This window comes from Haematobia irritans, chromosome 3 (assembly GCF_050003625.1).
Source record: "Haematobia irritans isolate KBUSLIRL chromosome 3, ASM5000362v1, whole genome shotgun sequence".
In the NCBI taxonomy this organism is placed as follows: Eukaryota; Metazoa; Arthropoda; class Insecta; order Diptera; family Muscidae; genus Haematobia; species Haematobia irritans.
The window spans coordinates 220,610,279-220,627,962 of NC_134399.1; the positions used below are offsets into that span (position 1 = coordinate 220,610,279).

Here is a 17,684-nt window from a genome sequence, read left to right on the forward strand (position 1 = left end):
AATAGTTAGCCATGTATGAATATCTATCAATGTATGTCGCTACACTGGTATAACAAAAGACACTTGTTTCCCGGGACTTACAAACATATCTAGTATACTCAAACATGGGAGAAAGTGGGTTTACGAAAACCATGCCTAGTAGCAAAAATTTAAGACTCCACTTCCTTAAGGTAGACAGTGAATGGTTCGAATGCACTATACAGACTAATAACTTTTTATTTAGAATTCAAATGATATAGACTTGCACAGCGTAGCAAGTTAGAACCATACTACTGTCCCACGTTGCTGGGCGCCAAAATATGATGGACAAGATTTGTGGTGATAACGGTGGCACTATGAATTTAAGCTGCGGCTGTAGCTCGCCGGAAATGTGGGGTTTCGATCCGTTATTATCCATCCATTTAAAATAAGTGCCAGGTGTTGATAATAATTTCTCTTTTAATTTTTCTTAACGGTGAACAAGTAGAAATTCAAATATGAATTTTTTATAACTACAAGACGGACGGACGGACATTCTTTAAACGTTTGGATATAATTCCGGAAATGAAAATGAATATTTATTAATGATTTATCGAACCTGTTGGATGTGGTTCGTTAGGCTACCCCCCCTTAACATGACCCTTTTTTAGATCATCCTTGAGATCCTTTTTTAGCCATTGATTTATATAAGGAATCTCCCAAGAAATTGCCGCGACACTTCTCTTACCAACCAGCTACATCCTCAATCCTTTAATTAAAAACTCAGCACATTTTAATTTCAAAAATCGATTCACATTTCAATATATTGTTTCGAATTCGTTATAAAGGGTTTCGTGAAAATTTGTATAGATAAATTTGTATATAAACTTACTTCTAGATATCAATTAGAAATATAAATATAAATACATAATAATAAAAAAAATTAATAATGAAATGATAATAATAAAATCCAAATTGTGTTAAGTTTTTATGTTATCAAAATCATTCTTTATACTTTTTATTTCGCTAAACTTATTCTCTTTTTTTTTTTACAAAATATTGATAATGTATTTGGATGTTATTATTATTATTTGAATACAAAAATGATTTTTATCGATTACAGGTTTTCATATGAGCTTTTTTGCTTTTTTGTTTTACTTAAATTTTTATAAGTAGCAATTTTTCGATTTATTTGTACATAATTGTTTTTATTTTATTTTTGTTCGTTTTCTTTAAAAAAAAAATGTTTAAATAATATTTCAAATATTTTCTTAAAGATTTTTCCTTTTTGCTTTTGTAAATAATTTCACAATATAAGCTTTCAAATTGTTTTCAAGAAATTTGGCTTATTGATTTTTAGGATTTAATTCATTACATAAGATTTCAAATATGTTTCAAAGAGTTGATTTTTTTTTTTTAATTTTAGTGACATATTTATTTTCAACAAAAAATTTACTTTTTAATTTTTGTATTTGTATTAATTTTTTCTAATTTTTTTATTTAATTAGATTAATTTCGTTTTTAATAAATTTTGAAGTTTTACTGATTTTTCTTTTTTTGTTTTTTTGTTGTTTTATTTTCTGTTCCGTTTTTACAAATGGCGAAGTAAAAATAGTGAAGCCACGTGAATTTCAAGTTACGTAAGAAGGTTTATGCAAAATTTACGTTCTCTTTTTTTCCCGAATATTTTTTTATAGTTTATTAATTTTGAGTGGTAAATTTTTAATGAATTTGCTCATATGAATATTGTTTCTGCATGTTGGAATATTTCTACTCACTTAACATTGTTTCCGTGTAGTAGAGGTTATTAACCTCGGGATTTCGAGTGCCTTCAGGGTAGATATGTCCCAAAACTCCATAGACCAAATGACAGGCGAATTCCCAATTAGCGAAACCAGTAGTGTCACAGGGTTTCTTAATCCCAAACTCCTTTAGTCTTGACACAAATCCTATTATTCGCAACATATAATAATTAGATAAAAAGAAATGTAGCATTTGTGCTGGCGCACATTGTTCATTTATTCTTACCCGAGGTGTATTTTATAAAATGACGAAAAGTTAACATAAATCCAATATATCCGCTTATTAATGTTGCAATAATATCTATATTTAAAAAAAATAAAACACTATAGTCCCGTCCAGAGTATTCTATAATTTCCAAAACTTTACCGAAAAAATTAATATTTCCATATACCGATGCCGATTTAAAAATTCAAATTTGCAGGTTATTTCACACTAACAACAATACTGCCAATTCAACTCCTATGTGGGAGTACCTTATTTGCACGCACTGACTTCGACTTTGACTTCACTAATGACAAGCGTGAGTTGCAATAAGTTGTGCTAAGCCTGTCTCACGACTTTGTGTAAGGTCAGTCTCCACAACTCTCTTTTTTCATCACAACTCTGCATTCGCTACTCCCCTTTCTATACAACCATGTATGATATGTGCGTTGCCCATTCTAACCAATAGATGGCACTCATGTGTACACAATGGTATTTTTAGACGTGATGTCTGGTAAGGTATAGGGTAATTCTACCGAACCCTTCCTATCAAATCATGATGATGGCAACAGTTAATAAAGGGAAATGGCGAATCAGCCTTAATATAGACGTGTTGCGCAAAGAATATGAGACATGCCAGAAACTCCATAGTAGCCAATGAAATACTTCAAATGTTTAAAAGTTGTACAATATATCATATGAATGGTAAAATTGTACGAAATGTATTTCATATGTTATATGGTGGCCGTCACAGTGACTCAATTTCTTTTTGGAAAACGAGAATTACCGTACAAATCAGTCAATTTGCATTACAAAAAAGGTGTGGATGTATAGAATTTTATATGCTTTTACAATATTTGGTGTTTCATCAAGAAAACAAAGGAAAGAAAACAAATTAAAGCTGAATTAAAAAACACTCAATTGCAGACGAAAAAGAGCCATATACGTTGTGCAGGCAAACTACAGCGCTGTGAATTCACTTTCGTTGTCTATACCTTCCTTGGTCTATGATTAACGTACAAATCAGTCAATTTGCATTACAAAAAATATGTGGATGTACAGAATTTTATTTGCTTTTACAACATTTGGTGTTTCATCAAAAGAACAAAATACATACTAAAAAATAATTCATCATTTGTAGGCGAAAAAGTACCATCTAGGGTGTGCAGACAAACTATGAGTGAGTTTTTAATTTAGATTTAATTTGTTTTCTTTCCTTTGTTCTTTTGATGTATCTCCCACCTCTATACAGAATGAATCACCATAGGCTTTGATTGACATTGTGCAACTCCCCACCAGATACAATTAGATCAAATTTATCCCCCAATATATTTTTTTCTCGCGTATCGCATGTGTACATACATGTACACTACGTTTTTTAATGTTTAAATATCTTACGCCGCGATTTAGGTAAGTAACGATATATTTGTCAAACCCATGCAAATTTTTTGGTCTGGCAATTCTATCATAGTATATGTTCGCGCGTTTTTCATTTTATTGTCATATTTTCTTAAACACAAAACATTTTTTCATCGGGATTGCCTTGGATTAAATTCGATTTGAAAGACAAAAATTAATTGCTAGTGCTGTATAAATTGTGTACAACAATTTGCGAATATGCGGAATTCCACAGGTGGAACATCGTCCTCAGCAAAAAAGGGTCAAAATATTGCTTCCACCAATGAAGAGAAAAATAGTGCAAAAAAACTAGTCCAAGCCCGGTTGCCATTTAAAGTTATTGCTCCAGGTTCTTCGCCGTCTGTCACTACATCAGATTCACATACACCCAAGGAATGCGATGATGTGAGACAGCCTTCTACAAAAGATGCACGTAAACGAAAGTTATCGTATGAATCTGAAGATGATGCTAAAAACGATCTAGATCCAGAAAATGTGAGCAAAGAAAATGTTGAAGTTACAGGAGTGACAAAAAAGAAGAAAATTGTTGACAGTAATGATGTAGAAATAGTTTCCCTTTTGGACGACGATGATGATGGAGATGAAGTCGTGGCGGATACATCCAAAATTGAAAAATCAAGAGGCAAAGGTACTACACTCAAAACTCCAACCATGTCGAAGGGTAGAAATAAAGGTGCTGGAACACCTCAGAATAATTCTTCACAAAAAGACAAAGGAGATACTAAACCGAAATTACAAATAAAATTACCTCTTAGCGGTGGGAAAAGAAATAAGAGGAGAAAATCTAAAGCTAATTCCTCATCCCATGATATATCTCTTCAAAATGGTTCATTCGCTGAATCCAGTGATGATGTGGAAACAGTTTCCAGTGAACTTAATCCCCAAAAACGCACTAAATTGGAATATGAAACTATTGATAAGGTAATATTCATTTCTTGTTTTTCAAAATATTTATGTTTCGCATAGGAGCAAGAAATTTTCTACAAGACATGCATCTCTTGTCAGCCACAGATCAACAAACCATAGCAAATGAAAAATGGCCAAATAGGGATTTATTCTATATGCAAGCTGTAATATAGCTTCAGAGAGAGAGAGAGACCGGGATTTTTGCAATATTTTTCACTGAATTGTTACATGCCGCTTTGTCATTGATTAAGTAGCACTTTTATTTTCATGCTTTGCTCCTGATTACAATCGCTAACATGAATGCATTGCCATAGGAGACACTTCTCTCGAATATCTCTGCATCCGCTTTTTTATTGCCTATATATCGAGAATCGCAAACAAATTTTGCAATATCCGTTTTTACCATTGGATATAGGGCTAAAATATCTATCGCCCACTTATGACCATTACAGAGTTTCAAAAAGTTTTGTGAGGATCTTTGTTTTTCCCTTTGACCAATTTATTGGAATTTCTATGGAGGATTTTTTTGTATTAATTCCCTTATTCACAATTTTCCTTCATAGTTAGTCTCAAACATATAGATAAAAACTTTATCGCTTTAAAATTCTATGCCCATATAATGAAAATGCATGACAGAAATGTCCTCTTGGGACGTTCAATAAAAAACTTTATTCTTTTATAATTAAGATGGTCATGAAACCGCATGAGAGAAATGTCTCACTGCCCCTTAAGGGTGTTTATAGGAAATACATATGTGTTTTTACCCTCATAAATTTTTATTCGTGTTTGGATGGCGCGAAAAATTTGGAACATTGGCATTATTGTGTGATTTGAAACAGCATAATCAATGTAAACCATGTACCTAATTAAATTTAGTAGTAGTTGGTCAGTATATATCTCGTTCTGTTGAACGTTGTCTCCTTTACCAGTTCTATGGTTAAAGTCTAATAAGCTTCTAATGACCTAGTAATTGCGTTTGTGCACATCGGGTGTATGTCTTTTTTTCCGAAATGGGATCCTTGGAATTCCGAGATGTGGCCCAATTTTCGCTCCTGCTTATATGAAAAATTACCATCCATAATTCAAAAACTCAAAGTCAAACATTGAATAAAGATAATTTAAGTAAAGTTTCTCAATTTTATTTGAAATTGTATTATACAATTTGTAACCATGTAATAATAGTTACTTTGTACGATCCACTTTGATAATAGTCGATGATGGAGACATGTTTCAAACAATTTATATCGAAATATTAAAAATCTGTTGCAAATCCTTGATTGATTTTTGTAGAATTTTTTGAGCATTATTCTGCATGTACATGGAAATCCGACAACAAATTAAGATTTCGGATCCGAGCCAAGTTTCTGCAAAGCCAGTGGGTAGGCCCACAAAATGTTTAAATTTTAAAAGAACTATCTTTATTCGTTCACAAAGGACAAATTTTTTACTCGTCCATTCAAATGAAAAAGTATAGATGGGAAATTTTTAAATACTATTTGTCCTCTCCAATTAAATTAATTTACACTTTTAGAATCCAAGTGATGAATCTGAAACAAATATATCAAATAAGAAGTCTGAAACAAATTCTATTGAGATCTCAAAAGAAATTTCAAAGTTTGACAAAGAGAAAGCTGAATTTGGAACAGTTGAAACATCTAAAAAATGTTATGAAACTCCTGAAAAATGTCAGGAAAACAAAACATCTACATTAGATAATAAAAGCAAAGATCATAAGCGGAGGGCTACGGACAAAGAACATAATTTGAAGGAAAAAACTGAACAAAAAGAACAAAGTACAGAGGAAAACCTAAAGCCTAAAAGTCCGAAAAAAACTGTGAAAAATAAAAACCGTAGATCTGAGGAAAATCGTGAATCTAAGAATTCAGAAGCGGAGGAGTGTGTTCTTATAGACAGCGATGAGGACGAAAAGGACGAAAAGGGCGAGGATGCAGACGATGAAACCGAAAATAATGTATCTACTAACAACGTCAACATTTCGTCGGACATTAGTGAAGATTCTAAAGGTAAACATAACACCACAGTTGATTCCATAAAGGACTCAGTAACTATAAGTTCCAAGGATAAAAACTTAACACCAAAACAAAAGAAGTTACTTGATCAACGTCAGAAGGCCAGAGAGGAGAAAGAACGAAAATTGCAAGAAGAGAAGAGAAAGAAACAACAAGAAAAGGAGGAAAGGGAGTTGGCTAAAAAACGAGAACGTGAAGAGAAAGAAGAACAAAAACGCAAAGAACGAGAAGAAAAGGAGGAACAAAAACGTAAAGAACGAGAAGAAAAGGAGCGGAAACGAATTGCTGAAGTTGAAGCAAAAAATGAGGAGAAAAGAAAGCGTAATGAGGCGAAGGAGGAGGAAATGCGCAAAAAGGATGAGGAACGGAAGCGCAAGGAACAAGAAAAAGAAGAAGCAGAACTTAAGAAGAAAAAGGCTGCAGAAGCTTTTACAAAGTTCTTTGTTCCTAAAACTACGTCCAACACTCAACAGAATATAGACGAAGATGAGAATACGGGTGATGGAACAAAGACATTGGCATTTCGTCCTTTTCAAATCAAAGGGGACATGAAATTGGCTCCAACTAACCGCAAGTGTCTATCAGAAGATGCAAAATGCAGGCTTGATTCAATTTTAGGATTTGCGGATTCATCTGTAAAGCAAATGCCAAAATCTAAATTATATTTATCCGAACTTCGAACAGGACAAATACTGCCTGGAAAGTGGAGACGACCGTCGACAGAATCTAAGGATGACGTCATCATAATAGGTATATAAGTTCATACAAAATTTTTTGTACTTATTTATAAATTGTTTATTCATGTAGAAAATGAATTGGAGCGTGTTGGTGAAGCTATTGTTGCGGATACTCCAGCCTACGTAAGGGAAGAAATGCGTGTTAAATTCTATAAATTTCACGATAACCGTCGACCTCCTTACTATGGGACATGGCGAAAGAAATCTTCAGTCGTCAAACCAAAGAAGCCTTTTGCGCAAGACAAGGTAAGTGATTTAGCAAAGTAATTAGTTAATTTTGTATTGAAATATGATGATTATCTTCCTCCTTCTTTAGACATTTTTTGATTACGAAGTTGACTCGGATGATGAATGGGAAGAAGAGGAACCTGGTGAATCACTAGAAGATGGAAGCGATGATGACAAAGAAAAAGAGTCCGAAGATGATGACTATGAAGTGGACAATGAATGGTTTGTCCCTCATGGTCATTTAAGTGATGAAGAAATGCAAAACGAAGACGAACTTGAAAACGGCGATGCTAATACCAGAGAAGCTCAAAAAGCAAAGCTTCAATTACTTCAAAAAGAGTTTGCGCAAGAAATGAAAAAGAAAACTGAAAAGATCAAACCACGTCTCATCGGCTGCTTATGGACTGATGCGAATGGCAATCAGCCAAATTCGTGCCCCAAAATGATATGGGATATTTTAAACGTAAGATCAATGCTTTGTATAGATCCCCCGATATTGGAAGAACCGGAAGTCGAAGAGCCATCTTCGCCATCAGCATCAAATGCCGGTAATACTGAAAAATCCACCACAGATAAAATGAAACCTCTGGCAATAACCGACGTCATGCTAAAGGATTTGGCCAGATTACTACACGGCAATAATAACTCAAAGAGTTTTCTAATCAAAGAATATATTGCATACGTTGAAAAAACTGAAGAGGCGATAAAAAGTGGTGCCTTCAGCAACCCTTTAAAGGCATTTGTTAGGGAAAAGATAGATCAGATGGCAGAGTGGCAAGTAATAAATTCAGAAGCAATTTACAAGGACCAAACAAATGATGACACAAAAGAAAGTGCGAAAAAAAAGAAGAAAAGTAAAAAACGCTTATGTTGGGTGGTAAATCAGGAAACCCTTGATAAATTAGAAATGTCATCACTGTGTTTACAAAATAACTGGGAGTACACACTAACACCAAAATTAAGGTTAGAAAAAGAGTCGGGGAAGGGCGAAGAAGCAACATCCACTGTCACGACGGAACCAGTAGCCATAGGGGGGACTAAAAATAAAAATTGCTCTGACGAAAACTTAGCGGATAAGGCAAAGGATAAAAAATCGCAAATAACAAAATTTACAAAGGTACTTACGGCTGAAGAGAAGGCCCTTCAATTAGAAAAATTGTCCTCCAGTAGTACTACCACCAAAAACTCCCCTAGAGATAGTAAGAAAATTGGGGAGAATAAAATGAAATCTCCCTCAGCAAACAAGGAGAAGAAAAGAGTACCCCTGCTAATGTCTGTTGGTCGTGGTCAACAAATATCTACGCCAGCTAAAAATAAATTGATCAGTCAGTTCTTACGAAAGGGTAATCATAATGACACAGTTTCTGCAAGTCCAACGAGAAAAACAAATGGTTCATCATCACCGATGGCCGATGATGATGACGTCGTTATTTTAGATTGATAGAGAGCACCTTATCAATTAAAAAAATATTTGGCAATTGTATTTTTGCCATGTATATGTTTATATAAAGTCGTACGCTATTGTCCCTGTTTAATGCGTCCTTTAACCTAAAAACTGGCATAATTATAGGTGCTCAGATATGTATTCATATATGTTAGTGTCCTAAGTAATATATAACGTTTTCTTTTTAGTTTTCTCTTAGATTTAGTTTTTTTTAGTATACAACTACACCCCCACCCCACTCACCCATATATACATATATCGAGAACAAAAAGAGTTATAGTTTGTAAATGTGTTTAAATTTATACTCTTCTAAATCATTGCTTCACGAAAGAAATAAACAAAATAACAATTGGTAAACAAATTTCCAAAATATCTGGTTCAGTTTCCAATGTAAGTTACATATACTAAGCAGACTTAGTCAAACACACATCAATGTTTAATATTTTTTTTTATTAATAAATTGGTCATCACACCATTCGCCGATAGATAAAATTTATTATATACTTTTGTCTTAATTGTGCTATATTTTAATATTTTGTTTTGAGTAATGAATAAGTTTATTTTTGACGTCATAACTTAGGGCTTTTTTCTGTCTCCATTAAGTTCAAATTAGTCCAAGATCGATTATTCGATTTTGCTTGCTATGAAATTTCGATCAATCGACTTGGACCAACATCAAAAGTCGAATTCCATTAAGTTCAAATTAGTCCAAGATCGATTATTCGACTTTGCTTACTATGAAATTTCGATCAATCGACTTCGACCAACATCAAAAGTCGATTGTATCCCTAGGTAAAAATTTTTAGCCTAAACGGAACGGCGTGTCAAGAAAGTGAAATTCCACTCATGCTTATAAGCACTAATGATGGAAGATTTTTAATCACACGGTGATGCCATATATTTCTGGAGGCAGTGTTACCGTTGGAAATTTTGAAAAAGTCGCATATTCTAAAAAGGTCGCACAAAAAAGTCGCTTACATTTGTGAGGTCTTTTTATTACAAAAAATGTTCTAAAAAACAATAAAGGAACGGTGTCTTTAACATAAAAAGATATTTTACCAACTTATTGTAACATAAAATCCAGTAAAACGAAAATGGATTTTTTTTCTCTTTTCTAAAATTAGCAGAAATGTACGCGAACGCCATAGAGTACCAATTTACCATCAACCAATTTAAATTTAATAAAAATATTTATTTTTATACTACACTTCTAATTGTCTCTGTGAAATATATTGCACGCATGATTTGTTTGTGACAAACTCTTGCAAGTTTTTACTGGAAAAAAATTCCTAGCAAAAAATTGCAACTTCTCTATTTCTCAAATGTCACATTTGATCTCTCTCTCTCTCTCTGACAATCTAACATGTTGCTGGCTTTTTCCAGTAAAAATTTGTACTAGAACGGATCTAGTTGTTGAAGTGGCATGCAATAAAATAACGATTGAACAAACCAGAGCACCATGTAGGTTGGGTATCGTAGGTTAGGTGTCCACTGTGATGCTATAAGTGATTTACTTCTATGAGTAGTTCAATGACAAATTAACTCCTTTTTATAGCCGAGTTCAAACGGCGTTTCACATTGTTGTGAAGTACTTAGAGAAGCTTTGAAACACTCAGCATCCGCCGCTGAAACACATTTTGTTGTTTGATCGAAACTGGGGTTGAATCCATGTAAGGCACACGGCGATTAATTCCCATTTATAAAAATTGCTTCAAATTGAAGCACTTCTCTTGTGCGCACGCATGCGACTAAAGTCGCAAATTTTGCATATTTTACAAAAGTCGCACAAAAAGTCGCATGACATGAGAAAGGTTGCAAAATGCGACTAAAGTCGCACAACGGTAACACTGTCTGGAGGTACTTACACTCACGAAGGAAAGATTTATATTTAAGGTGAGTATTAAGTTCGAGTTTAGCCGCTAAATTTCACTAAAGTGAAAACTAAATCAGTAAAAAAAATCATAAAATTATACATATTTGTTGCATATTTCATTATAACTTGATGGGGAATATCCCAAAGCAAATTTTCACAAAGTTTGTATTCCTTAAAATGGATTATTAAAGAGAAGTAATCGTGAAAAAATGACGATTTTAGCGGCTAAACTCGAACTTAATACTCACCTTTACATATGAACAACTTTTAAAGACGCACGAGAAAAAATTTTGTTCACGATCGGATTCACGAAAACGAAAATATTGTGATACACAAAAATTGTGAATCAACCAGGGTTAACTTTAAAATCTAAATTTTGAGAGTGTTTAAAAGCCAATAACATTTGGAAAAATCTTTCCTTAGCGTAATAAACGCAAGGACTAGAATTATTTGGGTTATTACGTGGTAGAGCTCGACCAAAACGTTTTTTGGCCGAAGCCGATTTTCGGTAAAAAAAAGCAATAATCGGCCGAAGCCGATTATTTTCCTCAAATTTGTACTTAAAGAAATTTGGTGTGTTTTAATACAATATTAGAATATTTTTTCAGCAAATGCATAAATACAACAATAAAAGGTAATTCATTCCAGTAGTTTGATATTTGCCCATATTCCCAAATCCACTTCCAGGTGAATGTGAATCAATTCCACGATTTTCGTGTCCTACAATCCACTTTCACCGGAATTTTCGTGAAATCAATTCACTTGCAAAAGTTTTGGTGAAAGTTGAATTATGTCCAAGATGGGTGTATTTCCGGTTAAAAAAAGTACTCGCGTAAAAAATGTGAAATGTTTTATATTTAATACATGAGTTTTATTAAAACTGCGTCATTTTTAATTAAAAAAAATAATAAATTATAATAAGTCTATTGATTCCACTTATTTTGATTTCCGCCTTAGTGAATTTTTGGGTGATTTGTGCAACCCAGTTGGTTACAGAAAAGTTCAAAAACGAGCGTGGAATTAAGAACACCAAATTTTCACGTTCGTGGAATTGACGTAAATAGTAGAACAAAAAGCTTCCGTTAATCGGCCTCTTGACGCCGAAGGCCGATTCGTGGCCGATTATCGATTTTTGGCCCAATGCCGAAGCCGATGCTTCGGTCGAACTCTATTTCGTGGTGAGCCACATAATAAAAACGTAGGATTGAAAACATCAAAATCGCCGTATTATTAAACTGAACTCGTGACACCCGCTGATTTTCCAAACTCTTGCTAGCTGCTCACGGAAGATCTTTGTTATTTTCTTATAATGCACACTAGCGATTGATAGGTTAGGTTAGGTTAGGTTATGTGGCAGCCCGATGTATCAGGCTCACTTAGACTATTCAGTCCATTGTGATACCACAGTGGTGAACTTCTCTCTTATCACTGAGTGCTGCCCGATTCCATGTTAAGCTCAATGACAAGGGACCTCCTTTTTATAGCCGAGTCCGAACGGCGTTCCACATTCCAGTGAAACCACTTAGAGAAGCTTTGAAACCCTCAGAAATGTCACCAGTATTACTGAGGTGGGATAATCCACCGCTGAAAAACTTTTTGGTGTTCGGTCGTAGCAGGAATCGAACCCACGACCTTGTGTATGCAAGGCGGGCATGCTAACCATTGCACCACCGCACCACGGTGCGGTGCGATTGATAACCGCATGACATATTGTTGTTAACCTGTTTCCAGGTCAAGCAGCACTGTGACTGGATGGAATATATCCAAGTTTACCTGATGGTAGAGCCAAGCAGTTTTGGAAAAGAAGACTTGTTCGACTCATTTAATTCTAGGCTACGGTTTATATCTGTAGGGACATTTTTAATGCTTCAGCACTTATTTATGCTGTACCCAGTTACTAAACATCGAGTTTTCTATTTCACAGTGGACATAGCGATTTAAAAAGCGTTGCAAGATTTGTAACACAATAAAAGTGAATATAACTCTATTATAGTCAACATTTAATTGTTAAACCCATCAAATTTAGGCTTGGACAATGCAATACGTTGCATACATAGATATTAAAAACAACTAACTTGTATTTTTTAATATAAAAAACCATTTAGTCTAATTTTGTAAACCATTCGTATTTCTCTAACCACTTATGAACCCCTTTCCCACAAACATACAGTCGCTGGTGAACAATGCCATTTTCTCCACTGTCTTCCTCGCGGCAATCGCTGGCACCGACATTGCCCCGATCTGCATCTTCAGCGAAACACAAGTCAAATGCAAGAATTGAATGTAAGAGATAGAGGCAGCCCGAACATAAGGCGGCTATACTTTGGACCTTGGAGTGCTTAAAAAATGGATACGGGGGGTCATCATCTATATTTTCCATTGACGCCAAATACGTAAGGTAAAAATCTTTTTCCGCATGAAACATGCTATCTAAGGACACACCAAATAGACATAAAGCTGCCATTGAGTTCATACCACCTTCCCACAAGGGATGACTCGTTTCCTTTAGACATATTGCGATGCTGCCGAACATAGACATTAACGTTGTTCCTCCGAATATAAAACAATATGTATAGTGACTTTGAACAAAGTCAATGTTCAGAAAGCCTCGTGTGTGATAGCCCAGACAGATTAATCCAAAGAGGGTCTCGAACAATTTAAAAACAAGCCACACGCTATTCATTTCCCTTACCAGATAAAATTTGATACTAGGTAGTATTTATGGGATTTATTTTTATGTAGTCGAAAACCTATTGTCATTATTTTTTTCATTTTGAAAATGTTTGTATGTATCTATTCAATGCATAGACACAAAATTTTTTTCTGATTGAATGACGAAATTAATTGATCCAATTAATTTTCTAATTGAAATGTCTTCAATCACAGAAATGAATTAATGAAAAAATTTTTTTTGGTGATTGATTTTTGTTCCAATTTAAAAATTTGTTGAATCAATTAAATTTTTAATTGAATATTTTTTAAAACTCAATTAAGACTTTAATTGGAAAAATTTTCGTGAATTTTTTTTTCGGTATATTAAGGAAGATACCAAGTATAAGGAAGGTACTTTCAGTATTACAAAAACAACAATGTCATTCGCCATATTGCCACTTTGATTATCAGTCAAAAACATAGTTCATTATGTTGGAAATGTAAATTTATCCATGTTTACTACTAAATATGATTCTTGCCATCAACTATGAGGACAATTTTCTTTCGACGGCATTCAGATGGCGTTCTTGCCTTTTGTCTAATTTAAAGGCTGTTACAATGACTTAACCCATTACACGCCAAGACCATTTAAAATAAAATAAAAATGTTAAATTCATTTATATATTTACACTGAACTTCAGTTTTTTAGATGAATATTTTTATTAAAAAAAAAAAAAATAAGTATTAGTTCTAATACTCAAGCAGAGAAGTTTAACTATATACAAATAGAATTTACTAAATGTTGTATTTCGTAGTTATTTTGATGGTTTTTTGTGTGTACTTTTTTGGGAAATTTTGAAGAGTTTTATCGTTTTTCATGGAGTAAAACCAAAAATGTTTTGAAGTGTCATGGGAAATTTTCACATGTGATTGTTTGTGGAAATCTCCAGTTTTATGCCATGGCAAAACTGTCTGCATTTGACTGCTAATGAATGAATGAGAGATTTTTCTGCAGAAACACTCAGGTTTAAAAATTTTGAAATCTTTGAGATTTTTTTGGCAAATAAGTGAAATTATTTGAATTATATTATAGAAATTTGAAAATGGTACTCAAAAGTATCGTCATCATTACATTAAAAATAGTGAAATATTTTTTCACAAAATATGAATGGTCCCCGATGTCTGCCACAATATACAAAATATTAGTATATTTATCTCAAAGAAACAAGGTTTCAATAGTAATGTATATTTCCGTGCAGAAAATTAATCTGAGGCTCGAAACAAGTGTTGAAAAAAAGATCGAGCAGGTACCGCTCGTAAGGAATCAAGAGTGCACAATATACTTCACATGCATCTCTGAGCTATGGATAGCTCTGTCTCATATAAAGGGTGTTTCTTTTGAGGTTAGGATTTTCATGCATTAGTATTTGACAGATCACGTGGGATTTCAGACATGGTGTCAAAGAGAAAGATGCTCAGTATGCTTTGACATTTCATCATGAATAGACTTACTAACGAGCCACAACGTCGAATTTTCAGTGAATGGGCCCTAGAAAAGTTGGCAGAAAATCCGCTTTTTTATCGACAAATTTTGTTCAGCGATGAGGCTCATTTCTGGTTGAATGGCTACGTAAATAAGCAAAATTGCCGCATTTGGAGTGAAGAGCAACCAGAAGCCGTTCAAGAACTGCCCATGCATCCCGAAAAATGCACTGTTTGGTGTGGTTTGTACGCTGGTGGAATCATTGGACCGTATTTTTTCAAAGATGCTGTTGGACGCAACGTTACGGTGAATGGCGATCGCTATCGTTCGATGCTAACAAACTTTTTGTTGCCAAAAATGGAAGAACTGAACTTGGTTGACATGTGGTTTCAACAAGATGGCGCTACATGCCACACAGCTCGCGATTCTATGGCCATTTTGAGGGAAAACTTCGGAGAACAATTCATCTCAAGAAATGGACCGGTAAGTTGGCCACCAAGATCATGCGATTTGACGCCTTTAGACTATTTTTTGTGGGGCTACGTCAAGTCTAAAGTCTACAGAAATAAGCCAGCAACTATTCCAGCTTTGGAAGACAACATTTCCGAAGAAATTCGGGCTATTCCGGCCGAAATGCTCGAAAAAGTTGCCCAAAATTGGACTTTCCGAATGGACCACCTAAGACGCAGCCGCGGTCAACATTTAAATGAAATTATCTTCAAAAAGTAAATGTCATGGACCAATCTAACGTTTCAAATAAAGAACCGATGAGATTTTGCAAATTTTATGCGTTTTTTTTTAAAAAAAAGTTATCAAGCTCTTAACAAATCACCCTTTATTTCTTGTTTACAAGAACCTACACATACCATAATTAAAAAAAAAACAAACAAACAAAAAATAAAACAAAACAGAAATGAAAACGAAAAACATCAATTTACTCGGAAAGTCACTAAACGTTGTAAGAGGCTTGGATTACAAAAAAAAAAACGACTAAAATTGCAAAACAGGAGTAATCGTATGAACTTTGTGTGAACTAGAAAGTTGTTTATAAATATATATATGCTAAATTTCTTACCTTGATTGTTTGGTAAAATGTTCAATAGTTCATGAGCTGTAGTAGGAAAACCCAAAAAAAAAAAAATCGGTGGAAATTTGTAATTTTTTCGACATATTCAGCATTTTTGTTTGCCTAGTCAAGAGCTACAACTTTGCTGAATGATGCAAAAACATATAACACTATTTTTCGAGGTATTTATAGCAATTACTCTAAAAAATTTTTCTAAAAAATATTTTTTTATAACTACAAATCTACTCACCAAATTTTTTGAAGCTAACTTGGTGGGAAGTATTTTTTGCCGCTAAAATCATGATTTCGCCCATAGTGCAATGGCAGGAAATGGGTTAAAGATTGCTCACTCAATAATAATAATGCTCGAGAAGTGTAATAGATAAGTCTTTCTACTGATATAACAGGTTGGCTGATAAGTCCCCGGTCTAACAAAGAAAATCACATTTTTTTGTCAAAATTCGTTTTTATTATTCAACATAGTTTCCTTAAAGAGCGATGCAACGATTATAACGACCTTCCAATTTTTTGATACCATTTTGGTAGTACTCCCTCGGTTTTGCCTCAAAATAGACCTCAGTTTCGGCGATCACCTCTTCATTGCAGCCAAATTTTTTCCCTGAGAGCATCCTTTTGAGGTCTGAGAACAAGAAAAAGTCACTGGGGGCCAGATCTGGAGAATACGGTGGGTGGGGAAGCAATTCGAAGCCCAATTCATGATTTTTTGCCATCGATCTCAATGACTTGTGGCACGGTGCGTTGTCTTGGTGGAACAACATTTTTTCTTCTTCATATGGGGCCGTTTTGCCGCGATTTCGATCTTCAAACGCTCCAATAACGCCATATAATAGTCACTGTTGATGGTTTTTCCATTATCAAGATAATCGATAAAAATTATTCCATGCGCATCCCAAAAAACAGAGGCCATTACTTTGCCAGCGGACTTTTGAGTCTTTCCACGCTTCGGAGACGGTTCACCGGTCGCTGTCCACTCAGCCGACAGTCGATTGGACTCAGGAGTGTAGTGATGGAGCCATGATTCATCCATTGTCACATATCGACGGAAAAACTCGGGTGTATTACGAGTTAACAGCTGCACACAAGGCTCAGTTTTTGGTCAAATGTGAGCTCGCGAATATTGATGAGTGATATGACCAACTCGTTCCTTTGATATCTTTAAGGCATCTGCTATCTCGATCAACTTCATTTTACTGTCATTCAAAATCATTTTGTGGATTTTGTTGATGTTTTCGTCGGTAACCACCTCTTTCGGGCGTCCACTGCGTTCACCGTCCTCCGTGCTCATTTCACCTCGCTTGAATTTTGCATACCAATCAATTATTGTTGACTTCCCTGGGGCAGAGTCCGGAAACTCATTATCAAGCCAAGTTTTTGCTTCCACCGTATTTTTTCCCTTCAGAAAACAATATTTTATCAAAACACGAAATTCCTTTTTTTCCATTTTTTTTCACAATTACAAAAGTTGCTTCACAAAAGACGCTCTATCTAACAAACTAATTGACTCACAGACGTCAAATTTTGACACGAATCATTTGAGGGTTGGTACTATATAAAAATAATATGCATTTAATACTAGCGACGCCATCTATGTGTCAGACCGGGGACTTATCAGCCAACCTGTTAGTATTCAAAAGTTTAAACAATCATTTTTAAGGCTCAAACATTACTGAACTATGAGTCATTTGTCCGATTGAACAAAAACTTTTTTTTTAATTATACCGTTCTTAGGGTAGGTATTTTCGCGATTACTTTTCCTTAAATAAACAAAATTATAAATGAAAACAAACTTATTCCTGTAAAGTCTTGCCGAAATCTAGAGGAACAAGAAACTACGCATCAATTGAGTTAATTTGTCTGCTTTAT

The 17,684-nt window shown here is 34.4% G+C and overlaps 2 protein-coding genes across 2 annotated transcripts; one reads left to right on the top strand and one right to left on the bottom strand.

Annotated features, from left to right (window-relative positions):
- Nucleotides 1–3,438: 3,438 nt before the first annotated feature.
- Nucleotides 3,439–9,218, top strand: Caf1-180 (Chromatin assembly factor 1, p180 subunit). Its single transcript, XM_075303050.1, has 4 exons — nt 3,439–4,302; nt 5,819–7,067; nt 7,125–7,300; nt 7,371–9,218. The coding sequence occupies exons 1-4, from the start codon at nt 3,580–3,582 to the stop codon at nt 8,721–8,723; spliced, it is 3,501 nt and encodes a 1,166-aa protein (XP_075159165.1). The 5' UTR covers nt 3,439–3,579; the 3' UTR covers nt 8,724–9,218.
- Nucleotides 9,219–12,582: 3,364 nt separating this feature from the next.
- LOC142229949 (uncharacterized) lies at nt 12,583–13,347 on the bottom strand. Its single transcript, XM_075300547.1, has one exon. The coding sequence runs from the start codon at nt 13,280–13,282 to the stop codon at nt 12,701–12,703; it is 582 nt and encodes a 193-aa protein (XP_075156662.1). The 5' UTR covers nt 13,283–13,347; the 3' UTR covers nt 12,583–12,700.
- Between the last annotated feature and the right edge of the window lie 4,337 nt (nt 13,348–17,684).